This window comes from Trypanosoma cruzi, genomic scaffold (genome assembly GCF_000209065.1).
Source record: "Trypanosoma cruzi strain CL Brener 1047053516313 genomic scaffold, whole genome shotgun sequence".
NCBI lineage: Eukaryota > Euglenozoa > Kinetoplastea > Trypanosomatida > Trypanosomatidae > Trypanosoma > Trypanosoma cruzi.
Genome location: NW_001849516.1, coordinates 35,907 through 53,458, shown reverse-complemented (window position 1 = coordinate 53,458; position 17,552 = coordinate 35,907). Strand labels below are relative to the sequence as shown.

At 46.4% G+C, this 17,552-nt stretch overlaps 8 protein-coding genes and 2 pseudogenes across 8 annotated transcripts, besides 19 other annotated features; all 10 read right to left on the bottom strand.

Moving 5' to 3' along the window:
* Nucleotides 1–6,000: part of a sequence feature (heterozygous, non-Esmeraldo-like haplotype) that runs on past the window's edge.
* Nucleotides 5–42: a sequence feature (AT_rich).
* Nucleotides 77–108: a microsatellite.
* Nucleotides 158–202: a sequence feature (A-rich).
* Nucleotides 699–1,655, bottom strand: Tc00.1047053506195.110 (malate dehydrogenase, putative; the record flags this gene model as incomplete). Its single annotated transcript, XM_814011.1, has 1 exon — nt 699–1,655. The coding sequence occupies one exon, from the start codon at nt 1,653–1,655 to the stop codon at nt 699–701; it is 957 nt and encodes a 318-aa protein (XP_819104.1).
* Nucleotides 1,782–1,837: a microsatellite.
* Nucleotides 2,036–3,163, bottom strand: Tc00.1047053506195.100 (annotated as a pseudogene).
* Nucleotides 3,340–3,381: a sequence feature (T-rich).
* On the bottom strand, nt 3,409–4,134 carry Tc00.1047053506195.90 (adenylate kinase, putative; the record flags this gene model as incomplete). Its single annotated transcript, XM_814010.1, has 1 exon — nt 3,409–4,134. One exon carries the CDS (start codon nt 4,132–4,134, stop codon nt 3,409–3,411), a length of 726 nt encoding a protein of 241 aa, XP_819103.1.
* Nucleotides 5,637–5,661: a microsatellite.
* Nucleotides 6,001–6,040: a sequence feature (areas merged during assembly that could not be assigned to a particular haplotype. This can correspond to areas where the two haplotypes were merged or to regions with more than two copies in the genome that were merged during assembly.).
* Nucleotides 6,041–6,079: a microsatellite.
* Nucleotides 6,041–17,552: a sequence feature (heterozygous, non-Esmeraldo-like haplotype).
* Nucleotides 6,233–6,254: a microsatellite.
* On the bottom strand, nt 6,304–6,960 carry Tc00.1047053506195.80 (adenylate kinase, putative; the record flags this gene model as incomplete). Its single annotated transcript, XM_814009.1, has 1 exon — nt 6,304–6,960. The coding sequence occupies one exon, from the start codon at nt 6,958–6,960 to the stop codon at nt 6,304–6,306; it is 657 nt and encodes a 218-aa protein (XP_819102.1).
* Nucleotides 7,303–7,335: a microsatellite.
* Nucleotides 7,474–9,663, bottom strand: Tc00.1047053506195.70 (hypothetical protein, conserved; the record flags this gene model as incomplete). The annotated part of the gene is made up of 1 exon (XM_814008.1): nt 7,474–9,663. The coding sequence occupies one exon, from the start codon at nt 9,661–9,663 to the stop codon at nt 7,474–7,476; it is 2,190 nt and encodes a 729-aa protein (XP_819101.1).
* Tc00.1047053506195.60 (hypothetical protein, conserved) lies at nt 9,876–11,432 on the bottom strand (the record flags this gene model as incomplete). The annotated part of the gene is made up of 1 exon (XM_814007.1): nt 9,876–11,432. The coding sequence occupies one exon, from the start codon at nt 11,430–11,432 to the stop codon at nt 9,876–9,878; it is 1,557 nt and encodes a 518-aa protein (XP_819100.1).
* Nucleotides 11,828–12,119: a mobile genetic element.
* Nucleotides 12,055–12,074: a microsatellite.
* Nucleotides 12,193–13,152, bottom strand: Tc00.1047053506195.50 (hypothetical protein, conserved; the record flags this gene model as incomplete). Its single annotated transcript, XM_814006.1, has 1 exon — nt 12,193–13,152. The coding sequence occupies one exon, from the start codon at nt 13,150–13,152 to the stop codon at nt 12,193–12,195; it is 960 nt and encodes a 319-aa protein (XP_819099.1).
* Nucleotides 13,163–13,190: a microsatellite.
* Nucleotides 13,523–13,543: a microsatellite.
* Nucleotides 13,601–13,631: a microsatellite.
* Nucleotides 13,728–13,769: a sequence feature (AT_rich).
* On the bottom strand, nt 13,839–14,822 carry Tc00.1047053506195.40 (hypothetical protein, conserved; the record flags this gene model as incomplete). Its single annotated transcript, XM_814005.1, has 1 exon — nt 13,839–14,822. One exon carries the CDS (start codon nt 14,820–14,822, stop codon nt 13,839–13,841), a length of 984 nt encoding a protein of 327 aa, XP_819098.1.
* Nucleotides 15,479–15,805, bottom strand: Tc00.1047053506195.25 (hypothetical protein, conserved; the record flags this gene model as incomplete). Its single annotated transcript, XM_814032.1, has 1 exon — nt 15,479–15,805. The coding sequence occupies one exon, from the start codon at nt 15,803–15,805 to the stop codon at nt 15,479–15,481; it is 327 nt and encodes a 108-aa protein (XP_819125.1).
* Nucleotides 16,226–16,276: a microsatellite.
* Nucleotides 16,908–17,552, bottom strand: Tc00.1047053506195.10 (annotated as a pseudogene; the record flags this gene model as incomplete).

Below are 17,552 nucleotides of genomic sequence, written 5' to 3'. Positions count from 1 at the left end.
ACACAATAAATAACAATAAACAATAAAATAAAAATAAAATAAGTAAGAAACAAACAAATCGAGAACTTTTCATTTCTTATTTATTTTATTTTATTTATTTATTTATTTTTCAGTTTTATTTTCTTTTCTCAAAAACATCACAACGCACAATTCGTCCTTTTTTTTTTTCGTCTTTTTGTTCCTCTTGTTTTTTTTTTTTTTTCACCACATGTCGTTTTATTGTCATTGACACGATCTTTTTTCTTTCCTCCCTTGGCGCTGACCAAACACAGTTCCCAGTCACTCTCAGCCCGGTATTCCCAGGCCCATTCACATCATTTCCATCATATCGATCCGCCTTCCCGTTTTATTTCCCCCATTTTATTCTGTTCTTTGCCACTTCTTTCGTCGATCGTCATTTTTCTCTAAACCATTTTGTTGTTGTTGTTTTTGTTTCTCCCTTCTCTCCGCCCGATGCGCGTGCGCCCCCCAAACCCTTCATTGCAAAGACATTTTCATGCAATGTTCCCAGCTACGAATCCTTTAAAGGTTAATTTCCCCCTCACAATGCCCCCTTTTTTCATTCTCGTGTATTATTACGACTCCATTTTTACGCTTTCGGCGAGCGAGAAGACGGGCCACAAGGGAAATACAAGTCAAAAAAAAAAAAAAAAAGAAAAGGAGGAGGAGCTACCCTCCACGGGGGTATCGTTCCCCTTTTAGTTCGTGACAAAGCTTTTGCCGCGAGCGATATTCTTCTGCAGGTCAACAATGGCCTTCTCCATAAGACTCTCCTCAAACTTGTTGAGCTGTGGCTTGTGTGCTTTCACCACGCCGTTTTTGCCAATTTCCACTGCGCAGCTGAAGTAGGGCAAATTTGGCCAGACGTCGGTTTGAATGAACGTGTACTCCACGACTCCGCTGTCCCCACGGAGGGCCTTCAGAATGGAATTTGACCACTCCGCTCCAGCATACGCCATTGATAGCGTGGCAGAGCCGGCACCATCCTTGGCCTGAACCACCTCGTCACCGCCGTACTGCACTCGGTGCGTGATAGCCTTCACTTGACTATCCGACAATTCCACACCGGACTGGGAGAGGAGCGGCACAATTGTTGGCCCGCTGTGTCCACCAACAACGGGGACATGAACGTCATAGGGACTTTTGCCACCCGCCTCCGCAACAAAGGTTCGGGCACGCACCAAATCCAATGTCGTCACGCCAAACAAACGGGCAGGATCAAACACACCAGCCTTCTTGAGAGTTTCCGCAGCAATCGGAACTGTGCTGTTGACAGGATTTGAGACCACGCCAATAAACGCCTTGGGGCAGACCTTGGCGCATGCTATGACAAGGTCACGCACAATAGAGGCATTTGTGTTGAAGAGATCGTCGCGAGTCATGCCCGGTTTACGCGGCACACCTGCAGGGATCAAGACAAGCTCAGCGCCATCAAGAGCCTTGTTGATTTCTTCCTTGGTGTATCCCGTCACCTTGGCGGGAGAACAGATGTGGGAAAGATCCGCCGCCACGCCAGGCGCACCACGAAGGTCGTAGCAGCTGAGTGCCGACACCAGAGGATTGTTCTTCAGTAAAAGAGAAAGGGGCTGGCCAATACCACCGGCAGCACCAAGAACAGCAACCTTGCTAAGACAAGCGGCAGAATTGTGCATCATTTTCGTATGTATATATATATATATTCTTTTTCCTTCTTATTGTGTATTGTCTTTTTTTTTTGTTATTGTTGTCTTCTGCTGTTATTTCTTTGTGGATGTAAATTATTAACCCACCACCCCAATGCGCAACAACAACAACAACAACCAAATAATAATAATAATAAAATAAAACAGCGGCTACACAAAAAAGTACGCACACAAATGGAAAATAACTAAATAATATTCAGACGACCATTGTGACCATTCATTTTCTTCTTTTCCACAGAACGTTGAACGCCATCCAACCGAATCCACCCCATGCATATACACATAAATATGCACGGGCCCCGCGAAAAAAAAAAAAAAAGCACGACACACAGTGTCATACAGTTTGTCGTCACACCTACAAGTCCGCCTCCGATTTTTTATTTGCGAAGCGCAACCCCACCTCAACATCCTCCGCTATAAATGGCACCGCAGTCTCCACCAACTCCGTCTCGTACGAAGTCAATGGACCCATTGGCAGCAGCTGCGCGACACCCTCCTCGCCAAGTTCAACGCGTGAACTAAAAAACGGTGACTCTTTTCTCATTGCGGACTCCACAAACGAGCACTCAATGATACCTTGGTCCCCTCGTAGAGCTTTCAGCATCGACACAGACCACTCCAAAACGGCGTACGCCAGTGACAAACCCACCGGTGGCACGATCTCCGTGGAAACGGCCTCTTCACTGCTCAAATCAGGAAAACCACCACTTTCCTCGTAAGAGGAGTGAGATCCATACGACTGAACCCGACTACACACATGGATAATACGCTCATGGGGAATCTGCAATGCAGTCTGTGCCACAAGAGGACATGCAGTCACACCTCCTCTACCACCTACAACCGGTACATTCAAGTCGTACGGATTCATTTGAAGCTCATCTGCCACAAGACTTCTTGTTCTAATGATGTCAAGAGTCGTGACACCAAACAGTTTACGCGGGTCAAACACACCGTTGCGCACCAACACCTCCCTTGCAATGGGTACAAGCGCATTCACGGGACTTGAAACAACACCAATAATGGCCTTTGGGGATGCTTTTGCCACCAGTTCCCATGGCCAACATCAATTCTGGACCAGATTCCCTCAATGCCACATCACGATAAGCCCTGGACGGATCGAAGACGCTTCCAGCGCAAAACAAGACAAGTTGAGCCCCATGCAGTGCTGATTCCCAGTCACATGGAGTTTCAAAGGCCTTCACACTGGTGTTGGTATCAATGTGAGAAAGATCCGCAGCCACGCCACGCGCCGTGATAAAGTTGGCTCCAGGATCCACCCTTGTTAAAGGCCCACAGCAGCAAATCTCCTTTACATGTGGGCAGAGTTTCAAGAGCAGCGAAAGGGGTTGACCCACCACCGTCGTTGCACCAAAAACAACCACCTTTCCGGAAGTCTTTTTGGGGGCTACTCGGCGCAGAAAAAACACCATTTCCTTCTCTTTAAGGAGGCAATTTGTGGGTGTAATCCCTCGTGATGCCATTTAACAGCAAATGTTGAGGACGGAAGCAAAACACATTTTAAAAGGAAAGAAGGGAGGTCTCAAGCTTGAAAAAAGAATCAACAGCCCCCAGCGCTAAACATCAAGAATGATGCACCCAGCAAAACGGATACAAAATTAATTTCCAACGGATTGCGTAGTTCACGTAGTTCCCATTCAAAAAAAAAGAAGAGAAAAGGAAAATGAAAAAGAAAAAAGAAGGGGTGTGTCCTGCAGTTTGATTTATTCTAATGTGAAAAAAACCATGGCCACCAACGACGCTTCCTCGATGCAAGGATAGGATCTAGAACGCGACATATGGAACGTTGCACAGTGTCTACCGCTGCATAGCCGTCTACTGTATGCCACAATCGCTCATCACTATATACAAGGCGAAGGGCATTCAAGTTCTGGCGAAAATTTGCAAGTCTTTCCCGCACGGCATCTTCGCTATCCTCTGGGCGTTGCACCAGCGGCTGTCCAGTAACATCGTCTCGCCCTTTTACTTTCGGAGGATCGTACAGTGTGTGATACATACGACCAGAGACAGGGTGCACCCAGCGCCCGCAGAAACGCTCAATCAAAAGGTTGTCAGCAAAATTAAGCAGTACGATGGCGTCAGGTTTTACTCCCTCTTCATTTAAAAGACGAGCCTGCTCCGCTGTCTTAGGAAAATCATCAAGAAGAAAACCATTGCTACAGTCCGGTCCACGTGTTGCCTCCGCAACAACACGCGTAAGCAGCCAGTCTGGAATGGGCTTCCCCTCTTCAAGGAGGCGCAGTTGATCACCAAACGCCGATCCAATGTATTCCACCGCGTGCGACACCGCGTCACTGGGAGTGACGTGGCACACGCCGTAGCGTTCCTTCAATACGGTGCTGATTGACGTTTTACCACTGCCAGGAGGACCCAGAACAAACAGATGCATTTCTCTTGCAAAGTAGTCGGTAAAAGAAAAAGAAAGAATAATCATTCTTCCCGTATTATTTACAGGAAACTGCACACACTCAGCATTTGTATGCAGTCAATACGGAAAAAAAAAGACCAAAAGTGAACGTTGCAGCTGGCCTCCATCACCCCAAGCAAAACCAGTATTACCGATAAAAAGAAGTTCAGCAACAACAACAACAAGAACATTAAAAATGAAGACTGTAGAAGCGGCAATGAAAATGATGAGCAGAAAGATTAGGGCACCAAAGTCTCTGCTGGGAAACCAGGCAACACGATATATAAAAAAACAACATTTCCCTCGCAACGCCATGGAAAGTCTTGTGGTGATGCCAGGGTCATTGTTGCCGAGTCCACGACGGTAGAGGGTCAGGCCGTCGAAAAAGCGTACGTCGCCCGCCGACGACACCCCGATGGAATCACCACTGGTGGAATTTCGCTGCCCAACATGCGGCTTTTAGCACTACGGCAATGACGGACTGACCCGCCACCGCACGGCACGCCACGGGCATCGACCGGAGACTGTGAAAACCGGTGAACGTGAATTGTGCGAGGAAGCGAGTCTACATCCACTCCGCTGCCCGGCGCTGCCGGCAATTAGACAAAACATGAAGCGGGCACTTGAAAATTGGGGAAGTCGTGCCTCACGAAAAGGGTTGGCGTAGTTTCCCCTCCTGGGTAGAAGGACTCTTCCTTCCCCAACAGTGCCTCTGCGCGGCGAGGAGGCACGAAGCTCCTCGAAGGTGCGGCATAACGTCGGTGCTCTTGGCAGGCGCCTCCTCACTTTCCATTATTGATCGATTATTTGGCTGATTGTTTTATGGTTTTGTTATTTTACTGATTCTCGGCAGCAATGGATGATTGAGCCACGGCGCTAGCCCGTGGCAGAGGCGTGACAGGGTTGTGTGTTTCACGCCCTCAGCTGCAGCTGCCTCTCCGGGGCCGGGGCTCCCCTTCACGTCTCCACTCAGCAGGGCGGACGTGCTCGACGATGGTGGCCGGCGTGCGGGCCGTCGAATTTATTTGATGAAAAAAAAATAATTAAAAAAGCACAAATTTAAGATATCGTCATCGCTGCCACAAAGGCAGAAAAGGCGAGATTAATCCGCAAGCAAGATATATATACGGAAAGAAAAAAAAGACGCACACATACACAAATACAGCCACACAAAAAGTTTAGAGAGGCGTAAGGAAACAGGGGAGAAGGCTCTAATTGGATGAAAAGTAAAAAAGTTGCATATGTCACTCGCCGGCATGATGAATTTCCCACGGTCTAGCTAACCGGTGAGATGCGTTCAGAAAAAGGGAAATTGTAAATGCCCGTACAGACAGACTAAAAAAGGTGGAAGAGGGAAAAAAAGGGAGAGGTAGAGACAATACAACAGGAAATTTGGTACCCTCACTTTATGGCGATCATTGTGAGTGCAGTGTCAGTCACGGCATCTCAATGGAGCAAACCATCATTAAAGTCAGTATCCCCGCCTCAATTCATCAAGTCTCGTTCTCACTGCAGAGAGACCAATGATGAAAAAGAAAAGAAAAAAAAAAAAAACAGTGAGATGACTGAGAATGATCGCCGTTCGTCAACAGTGTGTATTCATCAAAAAAGTAGCAGTGGCGCACATTATCAACAGCAATTATTTGTGTTGATAATTCATCCAATCATGCCTCGGATAGGCACGCAAGAACACAAAGAAAAACACACAAAAAAAAAGTAAATAAAATCTGGTGAAGCCGCAAGATCTCAGTCTTGACGGAGTGCCTCGTCGATATCCCACCTCACATACATATACGGATGTATGTGAACCACCTCTTGCTTCCCCCCAACCATTTCACCAACAAATGCACAACAATAATGCAGGCAGACGGAAATAACAAAAACGAAAAAACATTCACCCACATCCAAAGCTCCTAGCCCATACATACAAAGCAAAAAAAAAAAAAAAAAAACACCAAAATAAAAATAAAAAGTACGTCAGGAAAAAAAAAACTCTTCAGGCAATAAAAAAAAAACTCTCCTTTCTGGTTTTGCTTTTTTTTTTTTAATATTTTCTTCATGGAACTGAGCCACGGCCCCTGTTCCCCAAGTTATTTATCCGCTATTCCCTCTGTTTACAATTAGTTATATATATATATATATATATAATTATAGTTATATGCAAATATATTAACACACATTACTTCTTCCAGAGCACTATTTGAGCCCTAGACGGACTGCGATAGGATCAAGAATAGAAATGACGGATTGGCGCACTGCCTCAACAGAACGATCGGCATCGATACGCTCAAACAGACCCTTCCCCATATAATAATTGATCAAGGGTTCCGTTTCCTTACGATAAGCCTCAAGACGCTTCTCAACCACCTCCTTGCGGTCATCAGCGCGCTGTATTAGCGGTTCACCCGTCACATCGTCCTTGCCGTGTACCTTTGGCGGACGAAACATCTCGTGGTATGTGCGACCGCTCGCACGGTGCATCCAACGACCACTAGTACGTGCAACTATAACATCGTCAGGAGCGTCAAATAAAATGACCTTGTCAACTTTCTCTCCCGCTTCTTCCATCAGCTGTGCTTGCCGTAACGTGCGGGGATAACCATCGAGAACGTAACCGTATTTACACTCGGGCCTTGCTATGCCCTCCTTTAGTATGCTAAACACAAGATCATCTGAAACGAGCGCACCACTGTTCATGACGGCCTTCAACTTCTTGCCGTATGCAGTCTGCTTTGCAACGGCATCCCGAAGCATATCGCCAGTTGAAAGATGGCAGACCCCATAGCGCTCAGTTATAAACGGGCTCTGTGTCCCCTTCCCACATCCCGGGGCTCCCATCAAAACAAACTTCATGGTGGAAGTAACGTGTGCGTATGTTGATTAATCTTCAAGGTGGAGGTGAGTAGAGAAAAAGAAATAATAATAAAAAAAGGAGATCCAATGAAAAAGACAGATAATTTCATCAAAATAGTAAAAAAAAAAAAAAAAAAGAGTACAGCGTGGCGACTGTCCAATCACACACACACACACACACGGCGGATAGGGATGACTGATATTGCCGAGTAACTCCTCCCGTAGGCAAGAAACAGAGGACGATAACAACACAAAAGAATAACCCCAGCAGCTTGTCAAGAGAAAAGCTATCCATACAAAGAGGCACGAGGAGAAAATTAAAGGCCACGAGCTCCTTTCGGTTATATATATATATATATATATATATATATATATGTTCGGTTGCTTCACTGTGAAAGGGTCAAATCCACCTGTTTCAATTCAACTGTTGAAACCGGTCAACGAACAAAGAAAAAATTCACGGATCCTCTTCTCCCTGTTACCCTTCAATTTTTACTCCTGCTACTACCGTTGCTACTGCTTTCCCTCAAGTGCCAAAGAACCGTAGCGTCTCAACAGCTCCTCTGGAGGAAGTGGCGGAAAAAGTAGGTGGCGTATCTCAGTCAGTCGCTCGTATTTTGGGTACCCACGCTCGTCCACTGGGAGGGCTATCGCCGTGGATCCCGTCATTTGTTCATCCTCGTCATTCGACCACCTCACAGCGAGACAGCGATTATGACAATCATTGCTGTAGCAGCGCAACTTGATTGACCCATATGTCAAGTACAACTGCGGATACGTCCCACGATGCTCGCGACCTTGATTCAGGCAATACCTCGAGAGCTTCTGCTGTGCATAATAAGCCCGGATGTTATCCTGGTACTGAACAACCACCCGATCCCCCACGACAGGGGACGTCGCCCCACACCGACTACTTCCATTCTCATCAGCATCCTCAACCATAAAACCACCTCCAACACAGCCATCGTATGCGGCGCATAGGCATCGAAAGACCTCGGCCACAAGGTTTTTAACATATTTATCGTAAACATGTATACGAACGCCATCACGATGTGGGGGCCTTGGCACCACAAATGGATCACAAAATGCTTCTTGATTTCGCTGTTCACTCACTTTCTCATCTAAAACAATTAGACGGAGCAAATCGCCGTTAGACTCTTGATCCAGACCACTGGAATTGCTTTCACGCTGAATCACCCCAATGTCAAAAACCGCACGTGCGAGATCTTGGCGATATTTGGCATTCACTTCGCCATTACATGGAGGGCAGGGCAGATACCGGGACAAGAAATCATTGAGATCCTTGTCGCCAATCGCGGTCCCGCCGGGTATTACAGGCAGCAAGAATCGAAACAAAAAAAATATTTTCGTGATCATTCGGTGTTGCTGCTGGCAATGTAGAGGCAAGGCCACGTGTTCTAAAAAAGAAAGATCTATAAGGTGCACCACCGAAGGAGCTACCGCACCGACGTCAACATCAGGAACAGAAAAAGACAGTAAAGAGGACTGAGAGAGAGCCGAGATGATGAGATCGAGCGCCGCTGCGTCTGAGGGGCAAAAACCGGTAGAGACTGGAGCCTTCACATTGTAAGGCAACCGAAACGCCCGCCAACGCGTGTAGACACCAAAGTCAATGCACTGGCGCAGCATCCGGTATAGGCAGGCCAAGTCAGAATTTTCGTGCGTTGAAAGAGACACGTCAAGTTCATCTCGAAGTTGCCACATGAATCTGTGCAATTCCCTCACATTAGCAAACGCCATGTTATTCAAACGAAAATGAACATGAAAACTGAGCTTGCTGTCTCGGGAGCTGAGCAAATGATCAATTCCTTCTTTTTGCTTCCCTTCCTCCCTCTCCTTATCCCCGTGCCCGGCAGTCCTGCTCACGTTCACATCGTTGTATACAACCACTGAGCTTGTCAACACCACACACTCTTGCAGTTCAGCTCCTGTTGCTGCCTCCACTTTATCACGCAAAAAATGCAAAATCTTACCTAGCCAATGCTCAACAGAAGCCACCATCACTTCCGGAGATGCCAATGACGAGGAATTTGTAACCTGCGCTTCTCCTGCAAACCCCATTTCATCTCTCTTGTCCTTCTCCAACCATTGAAGTGGCACGGGGCAGTCAATATCAAAAAACGGATCCACGGCAGCATGTTCATCAACTAATACGTAGAGGTTACGATGGTGGCACATCGGAATTGCCCCAACAAAAGAAGGCAGCTCTTGTCGAGGTAAGGTGTTAAACAACTTCCCGCCAAGTCCATTTTGATTATCTGCCGCAATGACAAGGGCGCCGCGATCAACAGCATAGTGTCGATTCGAGATGGCGTCCAGTCTCGTGCCGTAGAATGAACGGGGAATGCTGTTTGGGTCAGGACGTTTGAGCACTCCTGTAGCCAGTAGCAACGATGTGGAAGGCGCTGCTTGCTGTCCTGTCACCTGCTCGTGAGAGCATGAGGATTGGAAAAGTGTGTGATGTTGCGATGCCGCGCGCCAATACTGATCCGCCGGCACCGCCACCTGCAAATAACAGCCATTCAAGACAGGCACAAGGGCGTCGTCAACTTTTTTCGTTTGTGACAGGAAAGAGTCCGGTCGGACATGCAACACCCCCGCACTTGGACCCGTCAAGGCAAAAATGGCGTTCACGGACGTTCCCCTCGTCTCATACCGTGGTGCCTTTGTGCATGGCTCCATTGGTCTACAACGCCTTCTGCAGAAAACGGAGGAAAGGGGGACGCTCTATGAAAGACCCATAGTTAAGAGAACAACAACAAAAAGTACGGAAATCCAATACACCTCAAAAAACAAAAACCAAATGAGTGAAGTCAAATTCTTCGCTTTTCGCCATTAGGAAAAAAAAAGGGTTAAAGGGTTGAAAAATGGGAACAATGAAAATTCGTTCAACACTACGCATGGTGTCGATGCAGAGACAAAATACGGAGTGACTGCTCAACATCCACCATAGCCATGTCGCTTCGACAAATACAGTCCATAAGCACCAAAGATTGTGGAGAATAGCCATCAGTAACCCTATTGAACTTGGCATTTGTTAATACTTGAGATACGAAATCCATCCTCGCCTGAAGACGTCCCTCCAGAATAAGTTCTTGCAAAATCTCTTGTAACTCTCCAAGTGGTATGGACAACTTGGCAGCCGCCTTCCTCAATTCAAGACGCATAAACGCATTGGCATACCCCAAGACAACCGACTGTATGACCAACCGATAGAGAAGATCACTATGTTTGTGTGCAAAAATATCCGTTTTTAAAAATAACGAATTGAGCACGGATGCAGCACAAAAAAATTCGCCCCATTTGGCTAGTTGGAAAGCCTGAACAAGCACATGAGCATCAGACACATCCTCCCAGAGAGACATGATGTCCACACGCGTAATTAATACCATCGCCTCCGCACGTGGCAGGGCTGCAATGGCAGAAAACAAGACCATAACCCCAAGTTGTGGTCCCGAAGTAATCGAAGCCTCTACAATGTGTCGCAGATGGTGAATAACAGAGGATCGCCCGGAAGCATTAACGTCACCGCCAAGCGACGCAGGGACTTGCAAAGAATTCCGTTTCGTGTTTAGCTCCACAACGGCGGGGATCCACCCCGCTCCTCGCAAACCGCTCCCTGTAAAGACACGAGCAAAACCAGAAAAATTTTGATCCTCAAACATGCATAAACCTCGCACAATTGAAAAAAAGAGCGCGTATTCTTCAAGTTCAGATATCAAATCCTCCACAGTTCTCTGCTGTGGCACCAAACGCGATGGGCTACAGAATTGAATCTGCATAAGGCACTCCGCAGCCTGTGTCATAAGAGTGGCTGTAGAGGTTCCCACAAGGCTTCGGACAGCGTCCAAATTACCTGCACCTAGCCACAGCTCCACAACACGTCTGTTGACTTCTAACTGCACAAAAACAGAATCCGCTCGATTAGAAATAGCAGCGGTTTGTTGCATGGAATGGGCCAGTGCTAAAAGACGATTCACAGCCTTACTCATTGCCTCGTAATTACGGATGTCGGCATAAACCTCCGCCACTCGCATCTGGTCACGCAGTCCTCGTAATTCCGTTGACTCCAAGCGACCTCTTTTCGTTGCCAAAAGACGGTTTGAATTAGATTTGCCGACTCGATCCTCAACATGCAACCTCTCCAAACACGATAGGGCAGACTGCAGAGCTACTTCTGCACGTGCACCCACTGCAGCTTCTTCCTCTTCATAAACCATCAAATCCTCCGGCAACCAGTCAGAATGCTCCTCACAAGAACGACGAAATAGTTGAATGTCATACACACTCAAGCCATTCTTAAGATACTCCACTGCGGCAGACAGCAATTGGCGACGTGTTTCCGGAGAAAATTTTCCACTCTCACTGAGACCAAAAAGAATGTGTGCCGCACGAAGGTACCGTTGCCTCTTCGGTGCGCTCTCAAGAAAAAGTCTGACAGAAAGCTCCATGCAGTGGCTTCTTTGGCTTCTTCCTTTGCTTCCTGAGTAAAAACAATAACAACAACAAAAAGAAGTTATTCCCCACCAACAACTAGGAAAAAAAAAAAAGTAATAATATCACGCTCCTCTCTAAAAGATGATTACGGTGTTTGCAGCCTCAAGAGGCTCTAAAAATAAACGATCAGAGAAAGGACAAACGATGTCCAAATCCCAAAATACTGAAGAGAACATTCACTTGGGCCGCTGACCGGACCCTGCGGTTGTCAATAGGAGTCACAAAAGACGGAAATGAGAAGTAGTGAATGGAGTGGGAGTGTGGGTTCGCCACTTCCTCGATGTTTGCTCCAAGTAAATATATTCCGATGGCCATTCTCGCGACACGTTGCACTTTGTTAACATTGGAAATATTGTTACTTACCAAGTGGCAGAATTTGGGCTCTTCCAGCCACAAAAAACCGCCGCGAAGTGGGAATCAAAAAGAGTGGATGGGTGGGTAGTATCGGCAAGAGTAAAAATAAAAATTCCCCTCTGCCATTATAGGTTCCCAGATCCCCCTAATGTCATGGTCTTCCAAACAATCATAAAATAGGGGAAAGTATCGTAAAGAAATGCATATTCGTCTTATCAAGATATAATAATAATAATAATAATTACGGCAGCCAGCATTTCCCCGCGATCATTCTCTTCACAGGTTCCCAAGCATAGATAAAAAATAAAAAATAATTCATAGTCGTAAATGCATTCGCTGAAAACGTCATTGTGCCTAGAACTAGAACCAGTACTTGGGGTATGGAGAACGACTCTCCAGCATATTGTTCAGTACCCACGAACATAAAAACAAGAGAACACAACCAGCAAGAACGGGGAAAACGACAAATAAAAAGCCTTGATCGTGATAATATCCATTGAGTGGCGCAAGTACGGCCGAGATGCACGTTCCGCTAGCAGGAGGATGAGCTGTGTTTGTGAGGCACATAAGAACAAGGTGTACACCGACCACCAAAGCCGCTACACATTTGAGCCCAAACGTTTTTTCAGGCACGAACTGAAAAGCATTCACAGCGGAAACGCCTAAAATTGCTGCTGAGATGTGGGAAAAAAACAAGGCCCGGGGTTGTGCCAAATGCGCTCCAGGAACAGCAAAAAGAATGGTTGCACTAGCGCCAAAGGTGGGAATAAATAGGATCAGGTGAATCGCGTATTTATGAAGAAAGTAAAACTCAATAAGTGCCATTACAAGCATCGAAACGCAAATAAAAACAAAAGTTATCAATAAATCCCATGACGGAAAGAAGCCATACACGCTCTTAGACTGATCGTAGCCTGTAAGTCTAGACCAATACCACCGAGGAAATCTACGTATTGGCGGCCATAGCCCTAAAATCGCCTTCAATGAACAAGATGAGCTTGACCTCTCGTTCGCAGGGGCTCCGTAGAGCGCATCACCTCCAGCATGAGAAACGTTCTCGCGCAACCCGGCATCTTGTGCATTTAGGCTGATAAGAGTGGAATTGGCTCGAGAGAGAAATGTGACCTCGTTTGGGAGCAACGAGTGCCGTGATTGCATCGAGGGCCTACCATCGCTACCGTGAGGGTTCAACGAATCCACACCTAAATCCCCATCATTCCTAGAGGAACCAATGCCCCGCATCTTCCAATTACACGCAGTATATGCCTGAGTGTAAAACCTACTAGTTTGTCTTCGGTGCAAAAAGTCCGTTCCTTCCATAAACCACCAGAAAAAAAAAAGGAAAAAAAAAGAAAAAACAACACACACACACACACAAAAAGACACATTTAAAAAATTGTTGCGGGGAAAAATGGGGAGGGATTTCGCTGACGGCGCTTCTTCCCTCAACGCACCACCGCAATTCACACAGCAATGCAAAAAAAACTCGAGAAAACGTAATATATATGCGCATTATGTTTTTTTTACGGTAAAGAGTTTTCCCGCGCAGTCTTTCCCTTCAATCCCTCATCCCAAATTTTAACAAAAGAAGAAAAAGAGGTTTAGGGAGGTCTTGATAAATTGTAAAAAAGAGACCAACACACATTTATTACTGTTGCCACCGCCACACATTTATTACTGTACCAATAGAATATATATATATATATATATAATCCTTTCATTATTTTCCCCTCTCATTTTTTATTTTTTATTTATGAATAGCTACAACACATACATACATACATACATACAGACACACACAACAACAACAACAAGTTCGAACTGACCAGTGCACATGATTCCATCTTTCTAATTGCCAGAAGAGTGGATAAAACTAGGCATGTTATTTCACTTGCAAAATTTAAAAAGTCAAAAAAAAAAAAATAATAAATAAATAACTAAATCCCGGCGCAAATGCGCGGACACACTTGTCTCAATTTCACTGGACCAACATCCACAAGCACACCTCATGGAGACTCCAAAATGGAGAAGGAACCACTCAGAGAAGCTCTTGGCTCCACCGAGACATCCAAGCGAAAACCGGGTCGCTGCGTACCCTCGCTGACCGATAAAGGCGAGGAAAACCGTGACAGTGCTCTGGGTGAAGCGTCAGGCGCCCTTTTTCGAAAAGAAGACGCGATGGAAGCCACCGTAGAATGGACCTTTTCCTCTAAGGCCGCCGCTGAGTCTCCGGAAGCGTCAGCCTGCGAAAGTTCTGTTTTACGCTTTAAAAACGATCTCCGTATGATGACAGCGGCTTCGACCACACAGGCAGCACCCAGAAAACTGAGAAAAATTAAGGTGATCCTAGCCCACACAGGGGTTGGCTGTACAGGTTGTTCACTGCGTATTCCCTCATCAGTGAAGGGCAAATCACTCACTCTCTCAGATACAGAAGAAGAATTTATGTAAACTGCATGGTATGCAGTCCATGCACGCAAATCAATACCACCGCAACGAACCGGTATCCCCGTTAAACCGGCATCGGCCAAAGGCATAGTAATCAGCTCAGTTTCTGTTAGCCACGCCAAGAGCATCTCGTTAAGCGACCGCACAAAAGCACACCGATCCTCGTCAACGATGGAATTCGATATTAGTTGCACTTCTGAGGCCGTCACACCAGCTGGCAACCCCCAGACACATCGTTGATGGTCGTTATTAAAGACTGTCACATCGCCATACCTCTGCACGCACTCCTCGTCTGTAAAAGGACGACAGGGCAATTCCTCTAGTTGCTCAGCCTCTTCTGATTTTGAATAGCTGTCACTGGCAGAGGAAATGTGATCAAGAGAACAACTAGCAGCAGCAAACACTTCAGTAATGTTTGTGTCGTCACTCGAAACAAAGGGTGCGGCAATAATAACAGCTAATGCCATGGAAACCATGTAAATCATTCTTTGGTATTTCATTTTTCCGTTTCTTTCCTTCGCCTTCAAAAACGAGATTCGCATAAGAGCGCGGAAAGCACACAAACAAAAATAGAATCATGGATAAGAGTACCCGCTGAAGTGTTGGGTGTGAGTAAACGCCGCGCCTCCCGTTCCTCGCGCCCTCACGTGTCCAAAGTGAAACTCGTGCAAACTGCACTGCGTCCACCCCTCCACTCGTAACACATTTTACATTGTATCCCCCTCCCCCCCAAACAAGCAAACAAAAAAAAAAAACATCGGTGCCACACGATAAGCAAAAGACCCACGCGGAAAAGGATCAATGAGTGTGCACAAACACAAAAACACCCCAAAATTTTTTTCCATCCCGACAGCAACAGAAAAATAAAAATGTTGCGGTACACACATACACACAAACAATGCGCGCACTCAGCCACGCGTGGCAACGGGAACAACAAATTACATTTAAAATGCATCACAAAAACACAAAAGCGAACACAAGTTAGTAGTAAGGAAAAAGACGCTGTTTGAATAATGGGATTTACCACCAAACGGGATACGCTGGTCGCCATGGAAAAAGATTCTTCAACAACCATGAGGAGGCAAATACAATGTTCACGCCAAGCAACACAGAGAACAAAATAAAAATGTGACCCTTATTCCTCATCTGCCCAGATTCGTGAAAAAACTGCACTCACTGCCGTTGCCGCACTGGACGGTTAAAACAAACCAAAAATATGGCAAGGAGGGGCAATAAGAACCACGGCAAACACGCTAGCCAGTAAATGCCCAAGGAGCTCCTCAAGAGACCGCGTTGTATCAGCAAAAGAAAGGCCAATCAGCGCGGCAAAAAGATATGAGCCTAACAGTCCCTGCGGCTGCGCCCCGGGTGCAGTTGTGAGAAAAACCGTCAAGGCGCACGACGCCCCAACCGCCGGCAAGCATGAGTGCAAGCCGTGCGGCTCGAATCCATACACGTCGGCAACTCCCAGCGTCAACATGATGCCTCCGAAAAACAAAAAGACCGAGATGAGGTCGACTGACATAGCGAGAAAAGGTGGTCCTTTTTCTCCCGCCACGTGCAACCGCCTCAGGTACACCAAAAAGAAGCCCCTTGAAGCACTCTCCTCTCTGCGTCACAGCGTAGGACTGCTAGTGGACACGGATAAGTTTCCAACTTCCTCCCCAATCGCTTACATTGCCGTCCCAGTGCCATCATCGTCCCGTAAGGGCATGAACGCAACACTTCCGCCGCCCTGCTGACCTTCTTGCATCTCCTCACGGTCACTCCTTAGCATCTTCTTGTTGTTTACCTCCCCCTCCTCCGGTGCACCAGACGCACTAATCGCACATCCACAAACACAAACAGACATGTAAAAAGATAAAATACGGAGCGGAAGAGGGAACACAACACGGATGGACACACACAAATACATACATACAAATAAAAATACGCACGCGCGCACTAATAATAATAATAATAATAATAATAATAATAATAATAATAATAATAATAAAGACAATTAGAAAAGCCACAACCCAAAACGGCCTTCCCCCATTCGCCCCCCATTTTCCTTTCCTCATACACATCGAACGCGTTCTTCTACTACCGCCGGGTTCCAACAGCAAAAGGAGAAATGGGTCAACGAGACAATTAACTAAACGCATATAAGTCAACATCCACACTGTTTGGTAATAATATAAGAAAAAAAAAAGTGGTAAAAATAAAAAAAGAAGTGACTCGCCTCCCCTTCAATATATAAAGAAAAAAAAAAGTAAAGTGTTATATCGGCCGTCTACGCTTAAAATGAACGCCTTCTGCATGACCCTCCTCGATTCCAAAACAATTTCTGGAGGCGGCGCCAAGTTCCAACGCAGTCAAGTTGCATCAATTATACGGGAAATGGAGAAGCAAAGAAGAAAACAAAAAAGGGCCATAAAAGGACATCTAACAAACAAAAAGATGAAAAAGGAGAAAGAGCAAACTACGCACAAAGACACAGGCATGTGTCAATTTTCTGCTTTTCAGCATTTACATGCATGCATCCTCTCTCTCCCTCTCCCTCTCTCCTTTTTCCCATCTTCATTCTTTAAAGGTGTAAAACGTTGTTCGATGTTCAGAAGAAAATAAAAGAAGAAAAAATCCTTTTACGCGTTTGAGCACTTATATGCGTTGCCATTTGTTGTCTTATATCCGGAACTTCGAATAAACTCCTGGGCTTCCTCTGGCCCGCACGAACCCGCCGCGTAGGGCAGTACCTTCACCTCCCCGCGATCAATGGCGTGGAGAAGCGGTGTGTAAATCCGCCATGCAGCGTCCAACTCGTCTACACGAACAAAGTTGGTCGAGTTCCCGAGAAGAGCTTCGTAAATAAGACTCTCATACGCATCCGGAAGTGTAACGTCGTAGCGCCGCTCGTGCGTGAGGTCAAGTTCCGTCTGATGGGTATCGTTCAGCAGCCCCGGTGTCTTTGCAGTAAGTTTCAGATACATCGCCTCCGACGGCTGGGCGCGGATCACAAGTTCATTGCGCTGCGTGCTTTCACCGAAGGGACGTATTTCGTCCTTGAACTGAATACGGATATCAAGCAGACGCTCTTCGAGTGCCTTTCCGGCCCGGATGATAAAATGGGACACCGTGCCACCTGTCATTGTTCACGTGCAGTCGAAGCACAGCAAAGGTGGGGCAATGGCTGCCCTTCGGTACAGAGGGGTCGTCAAGGTAGCCAAGTGTAGAACCATCTGCGGAGGCCGTGTACTGACCCAGCACACACTCTGCTGGTTCGCAGGACC